The following is a 16012-nucleotide window of genomic DNA, read 5'->3' as shown; positions in this document are numbered from 1 at the left end:
ATTTTATTTTATTAAAACGCCGATAAAATTTAACGTGGAAGAGCGAGCTATTTTGAATGAAGAGATTTTTAATAGTTAGTCTTACGTTTTACAACAATTTTGTATTAGTAAGTGAGCCAAAATAATTAAAATTACTTACGTAATGAGACACATTGCAGATATAAGCTCATTCTCAATATGAAATAGGGTTTTTACAATGCTAATAATTTTACGTCAAGGTAAATAGCCAACGGCTGTTCCTCTGCTGCGCTGACTTTCTAGTTTCTACTATCTGTATAATATTATGCTTATATACGTACGTCATGATCCAAATATAGGCTGTTTGGTAATATTTAGAATAATTCTGTACCTTCACCTTGAACTTTTTTAAAACTTATTTTATTTATACGTGCAATTGCAAAAAGTAGAATCATTTAGTTCAATATATTTTTTAATTCGTTTTATCACAAAAACAAGTATGTATTTAAGACATAAATATAAATCACGTACGATGTTTTAGAAAACAAGTGATCATTAACTAATGATAAAAAACAAAATTAGCATCAATATCATTATTTTTTGCAGCTGATTTACGCGTATACTAATAAATATATATAGTCATAGTTGATTACTATTAACATTAGTTTTTTTTTTCCATACTTTGGAAGATAAGGACTATGTGGGAGTTGGAATTTCGGACTAAAGGTCCCGTTACCACAATTGAATTTTGGACTTTTTACTAGTCATAATAAGCAATCTTAATTAGATTTTTTCTGTATACATATCAATTGGATAGCCATTTCTATGCTAAGATTATATAAAGATGTAATAATAAAAGCTATACGATCTCATACAACAAATACGAATTTTAAAAAGTGATAATTTAAAATGAATTCTTAAATGTTATTCTATAGTATTGTGTCTAGTTGCGTTTTTTAAACTTTCTTCAATCAAGGCGAGTGGCCTCGTGGTATTTTTTGTTGACAAAACATGTACGAAGGTAAATCAAAACTAATTTTAAAGAATGTCGGTGGCTCGTGGTGTATTTATAACTATATATGTATAACTATATATTTTGTGCATTCGATGATATAGTAATTAAATAAATTAAATAGCAAACGTACAAAGATTTAAATGTTTTTCCAAACGTCAATTAAACACAAATGAAATTATGGGAAATAGCAATAAAAAAACAAATATTTTTAATATAAAAATACGTATATAATAATAATATAAGTTGTTTACAAAAACGAACCCATTATTTTGACAAGGTAATGACGGAACCACTTACGTATGCTTTTGTCTATCATTTCATTGTTAACAGATAGTTGTGGCGATCTCCAACCATCTCAGTTACAAGTCACACTTGTATGGAGACACAACTGACAGTCGGACATTGAATAGTGAATATAAAATATTGTGACAAATATATTGTGTGTTTGTGTGAGTGATTAAACGGCGTCATCTAATATTTTCCGTATACTGTATTTATTAATAATACAATATTAAATATTATGGCTCATTGATTTTTTTTATTTTAGATTTAAATTGTGAGTATTTTTTTTTCAATAAATATTTACCAATAATTATTTACTAGTGATATTATATATTTGCTTGAAGTGTTAATTGAATCGTGCTTAAAATAATTGTTGTAAATTTTGATATTTTTAATTAGTTTCATATTTTTGTTTAGATTAATATAGACAGAAAGATAAATACAATTTTATTTATTTAATAATATCTTATAATAAATAAAAATTATTGATTGAGATCTTTATCCGTGGATTTTTATTGGCTGATCACAATGGTGATGTAGATGAAATCAATTTAGTTTTTAGATTAATTATATTAGGATGAATGGTCTTCGGTATTTACTCGTACATTTTTATTTTTTAAATCATGTCAATCATTAATTATACTTAATTTAAAATACAGAGCTGATATGGTTCAGTGGTTAGACCGCGTAGCATCTAAACCTAAGAGGTCGGGTTCAAACCCGGGCAAGCTACTCTGAATTTCCATGTGCTTCATTAGTGATTATAATTAAATTCGTGCTTGGCACTGAAGAAAAACATCAGGAGGAATCCTGTTTGTGTCTAATTTCAATGAAATTCTACCGCATGTGTATTGTATGTGCATGTGAATTCACAGACCCCCTTTGGAGCAGAATGGTGGAATTACCTCCAAAACTTCACCTGAAAGCTAGAGAACGCCTTAGCTTAGCCAGCAGTGTTAATAATGAATTATTTTAATTTCCATTTTCAAAGATTTCTTTTTCATTAAATATCAATGAAGTATATTATATATAATTATAAAGATAGCATGTAAATTACTAAACAAAAATAAATTAAATTATTAATACATAATTAATTTCTTGTTACAGTTCAAATGTACGAGTGAAATGCTGATAACTTCAAGTGAAAAACTCACAGTGAAGTGTAAATAAGTGTAAGTGTAAAGCAAACAGTGTATATGAGTGAAAAAGAGTGTTTGGGTAAAATGACGAACATTACGCCGGAGACGAGGATCATGATGATGAGGGGGGAGGATGGGAGACAAGGATACAGACGACAGGTGAGTCATATTTAACAGTCCTTTAACATCCCTATGTTTGACTAGATTCTGTCTTGAGGAGAATGTATGGAGTTCTTTCTATCACACTACTTATACTACGCACATAATATACATATATCTACCAAAGCTGGTTAGTATATATATTTATATATGTGGCGGGATTCACCCGACAATTACCGGCTTCCTCGCGATGTTTTCCCTTACCACGCACGATATGAATTGTAAACATAAATTAAGACGATAGCATTTCTGTGCCAATTATAGACGGAATTATATGTTATTAATATTTTAAATATCTATATATATAAGAGGAAATAAGTTTTATACAAAATTATATTATATAACTCTGTCTATCTGTTGCTCTTCCACGGTTAAGCCACTGAACCGAATTTGATTACACTTGGGCAAATGGGTCATCTGATTATAAATGGTCACCACTGCCCATAGACATTACAGCTGGAAGAAATATTAACCATTTCTTACGATGCCAATACGCCACCAATCGTAGGGGCTAAGATGTTATGCCCCTTGTAATATGAAACAAGCTTGAACTCCAAGGAAGGACATAGGCTACTTTTTATGACTAAAATCTGATCAGAACCTTAAAACGCGATGAATTAGTTTAAAATAAATCAACGCACATATTGTATAAGATATCCGATAAAGAAATTTAAAGTATTATGTATTAATAAGAAAATAAACATACGAAGCCGGACAATGATTAGTATCCAAGATTTTAGTTTAAGGAAGACAATGTGTTATGTTTTTCCAAATAAAGTTACAAAACTTTGTCCAGATCTTATAAGCCTAAATTACTATGAACTGACCTTTATAACTGATTGTATTTAATTTAGAACAAAACAAATGAATACATCAGATATAAAACAATACAAGGATTCTCTTAATTGAAATGAAACCCTGACGCCAATTCATGCTAGATTGTAATACTAGTCGAAACCGGAGACTTACAAGTAGTCACAAAACAATTTTGTAGTAAAACTCGTTCTATTCATATTTTTTTAGGATATTTATAGTAACCTATTGCTTAATAATTTATCAAATGGTAAATAAATCATTAATAAATATCTACTTTTAAAATTATTATCAGTTTTAATTAATATCGATAAATAAATAACTAATGTTCCATTGTTATAAATGTTTCATAAACATTTATGGCAGAAGTATTGAGAATACTATCTATTAAAGTGTCGACAGAGCCGAGATGACCCAGAGAACGTCTGTATCTCAACCGATGATTTCAGGTTCAAAACTAAGTCAACGCCACTGAATTTTCACGTGCTTAAACCTTCTCCTTAAAAAGGAAAGGAGACCTTGGACCAGCAGTGGGATCATTAAAGGTTGTTACTTAAATTGAAGATATGTTGTTCTTGTGTCTATTATTAGTTTGTAAACTCAAACACCATGAAAAATTTATTAAAATCATTATAAATACACCCTAATTTATAATAATTAACTAATTTAATCTCATACATAAATACTTTAAATTTGACGCCGCGGATTTAAGAGCATCATTAATTAATCCCGAAGATTGATTTAATGACATTATTAAGATAATGCTTCATCTATTTCTTTTGCTTATGCTGTGACATAGACTAGCGGGCAATGGAAGTGACATAGTGTAGATAATTTTTGTATGTATGAGACTGGATCAAATCTAGATATCGTTATTTTGTTGACTGTCTTGTTGGTAGTGACTAGTTTATACAACTCCCGGTTTCGACCCGAATCGAAAACATTGAAATGTTATCAGGTTTTTATGTAACAAATTCTCAGTATCAGCCTGGGAATTGGCAGTGCTTCCCGTATCTCGGATAGCACCTCAAGCCGTTAGACCTGCGTCTAAACACTTTCCGGTCGTATTATGAGAGTGAGTGATTATAGTGCATCTGTGTTTATGCACACACCAGTGCACTATAATAAGTTCATGACATCTAGATGCCGAGATGGCCCAGTGGTTAGAACGCGTACATCTTAACCGATGATTGCGGGTTGAAACCCAGGCAAGCACCACATCTCGTGCTAACAGGAAAGAAAGGAAAACAGCGTAAGGAAACCTGCATGTGTTTAATTTCAACAAAATTCAGTCACATGTGAATCCACCAACCCGCATTGGAGCAACGTGGTGGAATATGCTGCTAACCTTCTCCCCAAAGGGAGAGGCGGCCTTAGCCCAGCAGTGGGAAATTTACAGGTTGTTACTATGACATCTAGGGATTGATCATTGAAACGTACACAAGGACACAACTGTCAACATATGAAATAAAAATGAACTATATCGAAGTTGGCTCTAGTAGTTTTTACTTGTTATTTTACAGTTAAACGTAAATTTACTACTCGTTTGGAATGTAGATTTTACTGAGAACCTAATCAGAACTCAAATAGCTAACCGAATGTACTCATTTACGACATGGACTTGAATTCCACACTTGACGCGACAAAAGTCTAAATTTAAAGCGGGACTTTGAAGTGCATTTTCTTATATCCTTGATCTTCAGGTAAAAGTTTATTATATATTGGTGTAGCAAATATTTTCAGTATGTCACCTCATATATAAACATCATAATAATACGATAAATTTTTATTCAATTTTGAGTTGGAACATATTTTAAATTCCGAACAGATTATGAAATAGATTATGTCTTTCGTTGATGCAATTTCCAATAAAATTTATGTTCAAATTTTACGACCGATAAAATATCTTAAATCCCAAAATAAATTTACGTTCTACTACGCCCTTACGCCTCAAAAATTATGATCTATTTTAATTTGATAACATCAGAACTATATTTGGTATTGAATGTGAGGCAGTGTGTCGGTCATTGATCCCTCAAATGTACATCTAGCCGTTGGTGATTAGTGACGTGACAAAGTTTCCGATATTATATATATCGATATCTTTAAATAGTTTACGATAGTTTTATTGATTAGTTGATTTTGTTTAAGAAAACTTTTACGACATAATGCCTTTTTAATATCTTCCGTTCTGGATATTTTTTGTTTAATTAAAATGTTAGATATAAAACTGAGCGATGATAGTTTAAATGGAAAACCGTTTATTACATTAATTAATAATGTAAATGTTGCTTTTATATTTTCATCTTCGCCTTAATTAATTTTTATCGAAGTAAATTATCAATTATAGTTAGGACTACAACATATTTTATTTCTTTTAAACAAAATAATACTCATATATACGTCAGCTCATCCTTATATTACATTACATTAAAATAAAATTAGATATATAGATTAAAAAAAACCTCTGATAGACAATACATAACATAAAGTCACAGTCATGATATCTAATGAAAATTTAATCATTTAAGATTAATATAACTTTAACTTTATCTAAACTTAACACCGGTTAGGAATGCTCTGCCAAAAAGAACAGACCAGAAACTCAATAGCTCTTTTGTCCGATATACGCAGGTGATTAAATACAGTTGAATTATTATTTAATTTGGTTTTTATCACTGTTTTATTTTAAAATAATCAATATAATTCTGGGCATATATTATATTTTGTAAATAAATTCACTTTGTTTATCGATATTAAACGGGATAGGATTAGTCACATTCCTAGCATCCATTATCGCACTTACATGACGCTTGAAACATTGATCGATCCCAACATCGAATGCAGGGCGAACATAACATCCCTGTTACATCACCCCGACAGCTGATTGATTCGCTATAATGTTTGATAGTGATTTTATTTCGAATTATTTTTCGACAGAAATTAATTGAAAAAAATATCTAAATGTTGTAAATCAAAGATAATACAGATTAACGAAAACAGCCGTTAAATGAAATTGTTTTTTTTTTTTTCCAAATTTAAGTGTGTATACTTACAAACTTGATTAGAAAAATTATACAGTCAAAGTAAAAAGTCGAAAATCTTCATTCAATATATAAGCGTTAAACTTACTTATTCATTGTCAAAAATCTACCAGCGGTTCGGAAATGAACACCTCGGACCTGAGAACAACTGGCGAAAGTATTTCAGCGGGATTTTTTAAATGGCATATTTTACAATTATAGTTTCCGTACAACAATAAAAAATATATTTCCGTTATCTGAAATAGCCTGGAAGCGATTGTTACATGCCCAAAGTATACAATCAACTAAAAAGCCATTAGTTTTGTGACATAATTTAACACACAAACGCTCTTTAACGATTCTTTTAAATTTTACAATTGAATATCTTTGAACGGTTTCTAGAATCTTGTTGTAAAAACGCATACATTTTCCCACAAAAGAGTTACCCAATAAGGGCCGACCAGTAATATCAAAGTCTCAGGTTCGATCGTGACTCATAATCAGCCTGTAAATTTCCCACTGCTGGGCTAAGGCCTCCTCTCCCGTTGAGGAGAAGGTATGGAGCATATTCCACCACGCTGCTCCAATGCGGGTTGGTGGAATACACATGTGGCAGAATTTCGTTGAAATTAGACACATGCAGGTTTCCTCACGATGTTTTCCTTCACCGCCGAGCACGAGATGAATTATAAACAAATTAAGCACATGTAAATTCAGTGGTGCCTGCCTAGGTTTGAACCCGAAATCATCGGTTAAGATGCACGCGTTCTAACCACTGGGCCATCTCGGATCGTGACTCATAAGGCGAAAATAATTGTCGTACTGATAACAGAAAGTCTACACTTAAATCGAAGGGAGAATAGATTATATATATTAGTAATACATTTTTTTATTTCAATTAGTGTTTTGATATTTTAAAATTGATACCGTTCAATTTTAAATTCTAGACATCCTTAAGTCCTTTAGCACGTTTTTTTTTTAATTTATTTTATATTATAAACGCGAAAGTTTTGGATGAATGAATGATTGTTACTCAATCATGACAGAACGGCTGAACGGATCTGAACGAATTTTAGCACAGAGATAGATTGTATACTGGAAGAGCTAATACGTTACTTTTTATTCCGGAAATACGTACCTAACACTTGAAACATGGGGGATGTTCCGTACCCCCCTTAACACTACGAAACAAATAGTATCATATATATCAATATATATTAGCTCGATGGTGTGTCATTGACGTCTGTATATTGTCAAATATGTTGCCAATTTATCGTGTACCAAAATAAAAAATAAAAATATTCCCCATAGAAGTAGGTATTTTATGCATATATGAATTGACATGTTATCGGATTAAATTAAATGTAAAACTATAACCCGATTTAAAATATAGATTCTATCAATAAGCTGCATAGACACTGTTCTACAAATGAAATAACATTTTATTTTCCATAGCCTACCATTAAGATGCAATATATACAAATATTTGTAAAAGTTTGTTAAAATTGTTTTTCTTACCCCAGATCCTAGCAGCTCTGGCAGTGTCCCTCGGCCCATTCGCCGCAGGGCTCAGCAAAGGCTACATGTCACCAGCCATCGCGTCCATGCAGGAAGACAGGCTACACAAAGGATCGTTCACCGTTAGCGATCAACAGGCGAGTTGGATTGCGAGTTTAAGTTTACTGGGTGAGTAATAAACTTAAATCTAACTCTAACTTCAAAGCTCAAGTATCACTATTTTCAGACGGATTGACCAAGTGATCACCAACGCCCATAGAAATTGTGTAAGAAATATTAACAATTTATTTGTCTGCCAATGTACCGCCATGATGTTTTTCTTCGTTGGTTGAATATGTGGTTGGATATCTGATGATTGGGTGGTACCTATCCAGACGGGCTTACTCAAAGCCGTACACCGGGTATACTTATGCTGTACTGTATCTATTTGTTTCTTTTATATTAATAAGGGACAGTAAATATTATACACACAAGGGCAAAGACCCTATCCCTATTGAAGTGCTATAATATATAAAAAACGAGTTTTAAACGCCTTTCCTGTATCACGTGCAATGTCCAACGTTAAATCTTAAGATTTGGCTATGTAATATACTGAAATATGTTCGTAATATTTAACGAGCGATATCAAACACGGAACCCCACCAAACTCCTTACACATTAACCGTTGCGTCAGAAGATAGTTTTAGATGCTCAATGAAACTGGAGCGAGCCGGGACACGTCGCTAGTATTTCAGAAATGTCAAGTTATATTCGGTTTGGCACTTGTCGAATATTTCATCGGATAGTCATCGAATGGATCAGTTATATTGAACTCTGTTTTTTTTATTATGTTATGAAATATGCATTTATAAACGATTTCGGCCATTCTTAACGAAGGCTGCCCTTAACGGAACTCTGGTGCTCTCTCTATTCCCATACTTTCATTATCCGTCATGGCATTCCGACAAGGAGAGAGCCCAAGCGTAGAATCCATGGCCTTCAGAGGTACGGGATTGTTAATTGCAAATTTCTTCAGAGAATAACCCCATAAGGCCAAAGGTCTGGCAGCCATCTGACCTAACCATTGAACTAACGAGGCAGTCGTTCTTAATAAATATTATCTGTAATTCTTATTTGTTTTGTGCTAAGTGATGAAAAAAAGATTTTCAGATGTAGTTCTGTTACATTTGTTTATTATTTATCATTAGCATGAATTACTATTAATCATTTTTAAAGTGTGGTTGAATAAGCTCCACCTCCTCGGCAAGATGCTACTTTTATACTAAATTGTATGTGGACGCCATGTTTGATTTTACTGACGTCATTCTTATGAAATGTGCTACATTGCTCAGAATAATATGTTTTTAAATTGTTTCTAGTGATAAAGTTCTTGTAAAAAAGAGTTGTAATAAAAGTAATTTTACTAATATTTAACATAAATTAATAGAAGATTTTCTACAATTTTTATATTTTTGTGAGAACTTGAGAATAAACTTAGGGGCAAGTGAGATACGTACATATATTGGTTAAGATATCAAACGATAGAAGATTATAGGTCAAATAACTAACAGTTAGTTAATCATAGTTAAAAGAAAGTTTTTGAAAGAGAAAGCGGTCGGTGTAGGGTATTGATTACTTTAACTTTCGTATAATAATTTGACGAATTTACTGTGTCATTTAAATATTAATTATATGGTAATTTAGAAATAAGCCTATGCATGTATTATTGATATGATTTATGATGCTATGTTATTAGTACAAGTATTTAAAACGGGATATTTACCACGTTTTTTATTTTTATCTGGTGGAGCTCGATATTTCGACATTATCTACGAATGTCTTGTTCACGAGACTGACGTTTGCGGGTAGATGTTGACGGCATTAGAAGTGTCCATATCGGACTACCTCCTTTCTCGTACGTTCGCTGCGTAAACAGTGGTCACCACTACCATTATCACTTTCACCCCTACTATTGTCCCTTGGTATGATATATGTATATAATATATATATTACGTTTTTTTTTGTTAAGGATGCTACATCATTTACGGTAAGGTTACTTTACTCTGCTAATTCATCTACTATAGACCACCTCTACCTCACTCACCCTTAAATACTGCCCTGTGTAGTGACTACATAGTAACATACAGATCCAGAGGTATTGGGTTCAAACCCCGTTGGGGTATTACTCCCAAACCGGAAAGCAAATAAAAAATACAGATTTGTGGTCGCTACTTATCTAAACGAGATTTTTTTTCGCTGAGGAATAGCTTAAGTTTCCCCATATGAAGTCGGACTCACCGGTGCTCAGATCGCCTAGCGTGCCCTAGTACACCGGAATACCCACTAAAAACCAGTGGTTTCCTTACCGTCTCTTCGGCGGGCGTCAGAGGATCTCTTTCGCATGCTACCGTGACGATCCAAACGGACCTGCCCAAAGCTCAATTATCGAGAAGTGTGGAATATCACAAAAATAATTTCTATTATAATTATTTAATCAAACTGTATTTTTAATTTAATACGACTTTCTTAAAAAAAACCGTATCGATTTAAGATTTGATAAATAATATCGTATTTCGTTTGTGAACTGTTGACGCGCTTAATCATTATCTTGTTATACGCCTTCGATATTACTCGGAGCGGGAATCGAACTTGTTCCTCGATACGCGGAATAATTACCACTTTATCATACACATAGATAACCGTATTAACAGAGGCAGCCATTATTATTGCGGCAAGATATTGATTGTTTAAGACCTGTAACTTGGTGGTAGCATTCCGTGTATTAATTGAAGCAATTTGTGAAACCATTAAATAAGATATTAAGTTACTTCTGTTATTACTCTAAAGTATTAATTGATTAGAGTCAAAATTTATCATTACACGTACCAATATTATGAATGCGAAAGAAAGTAAACCGATCTTGATATTGCGTAGAACAAATGATGGTAAGTGGTCACCACCACACATAGATATTGGCGCCGTAAGAATTTTTTATCATTCCTTACATCTAAACTGCGCCACCAATTGCCCCCCTGATTTGCTCACGCGGGCATAACCGCGGACACAAACTATTTCTTTATAAGTTTAACTGAGGTCGCAAGACCAATTTAGAACATTTTTAAGTGAGCATACAATTATTTTTCTATATCAATTTCTGCAATGAAGAAAATTATTGCAGAGATCTTTTTTGATTTTGATTGTTTCCTCGTACAAACTTCAAGCTCCCTTTTCACATCCTTAAGGGATGATTTCCGTGATAAAAACTAACCAATGCCTTTTCCCATGACTTCTCGACCTTTCTCCACGACAAAATATTTTTATACCAAATTGCATCTAAATCAGTGGTTCAAGCGTAAAACGTAACAGACAGAGTTACTTTCTCATTTACAATATTAGTAGGGATAGTCAATAAAAAAGTTATTCATAACAAAAGATATCGAATATTAGGACGTTAACAGGCGTTTACAGACCATAAACACAATCGGAAATCAAACCCCTGTCCCTGTTGCATTGGCTTTAAATTATTTAGGTTAAAGAGTTAATAAATAGATCAAAATCACGACTGCCCCCATATTCTAAGTCTGAGTTATTATTATAACGAGCAAAACAAACTCAATGGACCAAGGCGTCTGAATTCCGCTAATTATTTGCATACAATATTTACTATGTAGGTACTTAGTATGTAGGTCACGCGGTTACAACATTATATAAACACAATAAGGGATACGAAAATAAATGGTACGCGTAAACAATTTTCGACATGTTAATTTGTTATTATTAATCTATATATAAGTAGGCAACGATAGAACAGATTATCCTTTACGGTTCCGTACCCAACGGGTAAAACAGGACCCTGTTACTAAGACTCTGATGTACGTTCGGCTGTCTGTCCGTGTGTCACCAGATTGTGTCTGTTAAACGGTGATTGTTAGACAGTTTTGAAATTTTCACAGATTATGCATTTCTGTACCGTTATAACAATTAATACTAAAAAACAGAATAAATCAAATATTAAAGGGGCTCCCATACAAAAAAACGTGATTTTTTGCCGTTTTTATAGATAATGTTACGGAACCCTTCGTGCGCGAGTTCGACTTGCACGATAGACTTGCAAAATTAAAAAAACTTTACTTATTTGGGCTTTGTGCAATTCCGTCTGGGTATGTACCACCCACTTTTCAGATATTCTACCGTCAAATAACAATATTGTTGTATTCCGGTTTGAAGGGTGAGTGAGCCAGTGTAACAACAGGAACCATAGGTCTTAGTTCCCAAGGTTAATGCCGCGTTGGTGATGTCTATGATCAGTGGTGACTACTTACCATCAGGTACCTATTTGGCAGCCTAATTTTCTAAAAATAATAATACTGGAAACATACAAATTTCGACTAATGTGCTAACAATGGTAATCATTAAATATACGTGAAATGAAATTTTACTTTTCCTTTATTAACAACAATAAAAACTTTTTTGGTAGTTACTCCTTTGATAACCTAATGAAATTTCAACCTAAACTAGAAGACAAGAGAGTCGGAAATTGCCTGTCCCGAGTAATGGCATATAACATTCGTCAGTCAGACATTAAGTATTTCAAATTCGTTGTTATAGTGGAAGATCTCACAGAGGCTGAGAGCTTTGTGTCTCGTGATCTGATGTAGCATTCTCCTCAGAGTCATCTTATCAGAGACAATGGGACACACCAAGTATGAAACTTACATACGAATTACTTTTCCTTCCTATCCCAGTGTATCTTAGATACAGACCATGCACGACTACTTACTAAATCTGATAGAAGGCCGCAGAACCTAAGGTCCTGGTTCAAAACCCAGGTCGGGTCAAAAAGTTCAATGAAATGTTGAAAAACCGGAGTCACGATCTTGGAAGTGTGTAAACTTCCGTGCTCCGGAAAATATCCACTGAATTAAAGTCAAAGTTACAAACTTATTCATAGCTTTTTATTACGAGGTCTCTACACATACATTACTCTACACAACAGCTATTGTTTTAACATTAAATGCTATGCGCATTCTTGCGCTCTGTTTTAATAAAACATACCTAGTAACAACAGCTACACGTGGATACATTCTACTGGTCCACCTGCGTCTTGTTTTAAAATATAATTTTTCCTTCATTTTATATTCCTGGTATTCCTCGTATAGATCTTTTCATTCATAAAAGCGCGCCACTCTCCGTTAAATCAGTATCCGCGTATATTACAATATTTCTTAGTGTGTAAGACCAAATATTTTTTTTTAAGTTTAATTTATTCAAAATTAATTCATGTAATGTAGACGGCCCTTTATAACTGAATATATCCAGATACCAGGAATACCAAGTATATAAAATAAAGAAAAAATATGTTTAAATAAAAATCACACAACAAAAACAATAACGATTAATCGGATCATACCTTTAAAGTATATTAGTATAATTGCCAATATCATTTTGTCACGCGTAATTTAATTTACTTTAAATTGTTTGTGTAGAGTGGAAATTAAATCATACGCAGGTAATTGCCAAGTGAAACCTTGTATCATATATAGTAAATACATTAATAGTCAAACAATTATGCTGTCCGCACGTATGCACTTAGAAAATACTGTATATTTAAGACTTGTTTTCATTATTTTTAGCCGATGACAGTTGATTTAAGGAGAGGAATGTTTATACGTTTGTATAAATGTTTTTTTTACTATTTTCAACACGAGGCTTCAACCGCGTATTAGGGGTAGATGATTAAACGAATCAGCCGGCAAATGTCGCTAGGCAGGCCACCTCCTTCTTCTCTCCTCTTGAAAAGGTTTGAAGTTTATACAGTACTGATCCAATACAAGTTCGTTGATACTCGGAGATATTTGTCGGTGAATTCACTTAGAACGTTTTTAAAATTAATTTACAAAATCTATGAATATTTTAAAGTTGCCTTTAATTATGAACTAATAAAAGGTATTTTTGTGGTAGAAGTAAAACTGCGTTAGAAACATCTCATCTCGTTAAATAATCAAGCACCAAGGTACGCGAATTAGAATCTTATGATTGGTACAGAAAAATACTTCAGTGTGTATAAGCCGCTTACCTGATTCATCGTCCTGTTAATAATTTATTTGTTTAATTAAAATCAAAATGTACATTAATAAAATAGACTCTGAAAAGCATCATTGAATCGTATTTTTTACAGGATTATATTAAAGTTTCAACTTGTACTAAATGTAGATTCTATCGAGAAGAACCGACCAAAAATATAGTTAAACTTCTAGTAATATATCAAACATTCATTTTCGAATCAATAAATATTCTATTGTTACCTAAAATTCATTCGATTAAAATAACTGTCACTATTTAAATAAAACTAATGTGCTTTATGCACGCAATGTCACGTTGAATAATAAATTTTGGTCGTTGATATATTTCAACTTTAAGGCTATAAAACTAAATAACATTTTTAAAAAGTTTTTTTTTTAATTTTTACTATATCTTATGGCATTAGTAGGCGGCCGGGCAAATGGACCACCTGATGATAAGTGTGATCTCACTGCCCATAGACATCGGTGCTGTAAAAAAACGTAACCATTCCTTACATTGCCAATGCGCCATTGACCTTGGGAACTAGGATGTTATGTTCTTTGTGCATGTAGTTACAATAAAATGTGTGAGAAAACTGTGGTACCTACCCGGATGGGCTTGCACAATGCCCAACCAAGTTTACTATAATAGGACGCCTACAACATATTAAGCTGTAACCTCTTACAAAATTCCTCTTAATACGTTGAATTTTCTAAAATATACCTAATCACTCACGGAATCATCTCCACATTAAATCAATATTTTTTTTAATAAAATAACTTAACAAATATAGTCTAACTTGTATTTTTTTGGTGACTCTACTTTTATTTGTCTTACGCACACTAAGACGTAAGTACGAGCGTCACTCACTCACACTAATGCAGATGATAATTTAACGAGGAGGGGCGCGTCTTCGTGAGTGAATAGCCAATAAGCCATTCAGATAGCGTTTACCAATTGTCCAAAATTCGATCGATAAATGTATATTTAACTTAAATTTTCAATGAAATTATGAAAATATGCAAGATTCGAACATATATTTTGAATACTATTATTTTAATTTTTTGTATTAATAACACTAAAGTTTGTCAATCAAATACGGTCTACAAGGACAGGAGAATAGGGTAGATTTGTCTTCGCCCTTTTGTATACATAAAAAGGAAACAGTGATAATTGTTTATAAATAATTGAAAACCATCGCTCTTTGTCAATATTAATTTATTTTAAAATCAAATTATAATTCACAGTACAAAATAGAATATAATTTCTGTTTTGATATTTATTTTTATATGTTCGATTGTTTATCGCGTAAAAGATGCAATTTTTATAAATGGTTTTAAAAAAAAAAGTCGAACGTGTCATTTCGATATTTTACTAAATTAAAATCGGGTACAGTTCCTCTCAAACTTTCAGACACTTATCCCCAATACTAACGATCTGAAACTAGATTCGGAACGTACTCAATGGCCTACGAATGTGCATCCTCTTGCAGTCGATTTTTGCAATTAAATATTTAGGTTAATGGCTCTTTAGTTGTGCCAAGAGCACAGGTAAAGATAAGATTGGAAGATTTAAAAAAGTTTATTTAACTAAAATTTCAAATTTAAAATAATGATCAAACAAATATAATTGTTATAATTTAAATTGAAAAAAATTAACAGCTGTTTTATTTTATTTTAATAAAATCAAAACACTATCAGTATCGGTTTAATTATATCTAAAATGAATTTAAAATAATTTACTTTAAGGATATTTTGTACAGCAACAAATTTATATAAATGTTATATAAGTTTATTTTATAAAATATTAATTAATAGTGATACCTTTTATCTTGAAGAGATCGATTAATTTTTGATTCTTAACCTACGATCCACCGATTCAATTTTTCTAATATTATTTGAAGCATGTTATGTTACAACAATAATCAAAATCAAACATTACATTTTTAAAATCACCTTTAAATAGTCATTTTAAAAAAACTATATCAAGTGAAGCTAACACTGGTTCGGAAAGTAGATTCTACCGAGACGAAACGGCAAGAAACTCAGTAGTTACTCTTTTCC

General features: G+C 32.3%; 1 protein-coding gene across 2 annotated transcripts in view; it reads left to right on the top strand.

Moving 5' to 3' along the window:
- The window catches only part of LOC113397713 (facilitated trehalose transporter Tret1-like), an 89264-nt gene that overhangs the window by 55415 nt on the left and 17837 nt on the right, over window positions 1–16012 (top strand). Inside the window, exons 1-3 of one of the 2 annotated variants that reach the window (XM_026636165.2) lie at window positions 1359–1529; window positions 2363–2553; window positions 7913–8075. In XM_026636165.2, the coding sequence (XP_026491950.1) occupies window positions 2452–2553; window positions 7913–8075 (265 nt within the window). In that variant the 5' untranslated portion in view covers window positions 1359–1529; window positions 2363–2451. Of the gene's footprint in view, window positions 1–1358; window positions 1530–2362; window positions 2554–7912; window positions 8076–16012 lie in introns of those variants that run through there. The other variant, XM_026636164.2, reaches the window with a different exon arrangement.

This window comes from Vanessa tameamea, chromosome 23 (assembly GCF_037043105.1).
Source record: "Vanessa tameamea isolate UH-Manoa-2023 chromosome 23, ilVanTame1 primary haplotype, whole genome shotgun sequence".
NCBI lineage: Eukaryota > Metazoa > Arthropoda > Insecta > Lepidoptera > Nymphalidae > Vanessa > Vanessa tameamea.
Note: the sequence above shows the minus strand (reverse complement) of the source record. Positions and strands in the feature narration are given on the sequence as shown.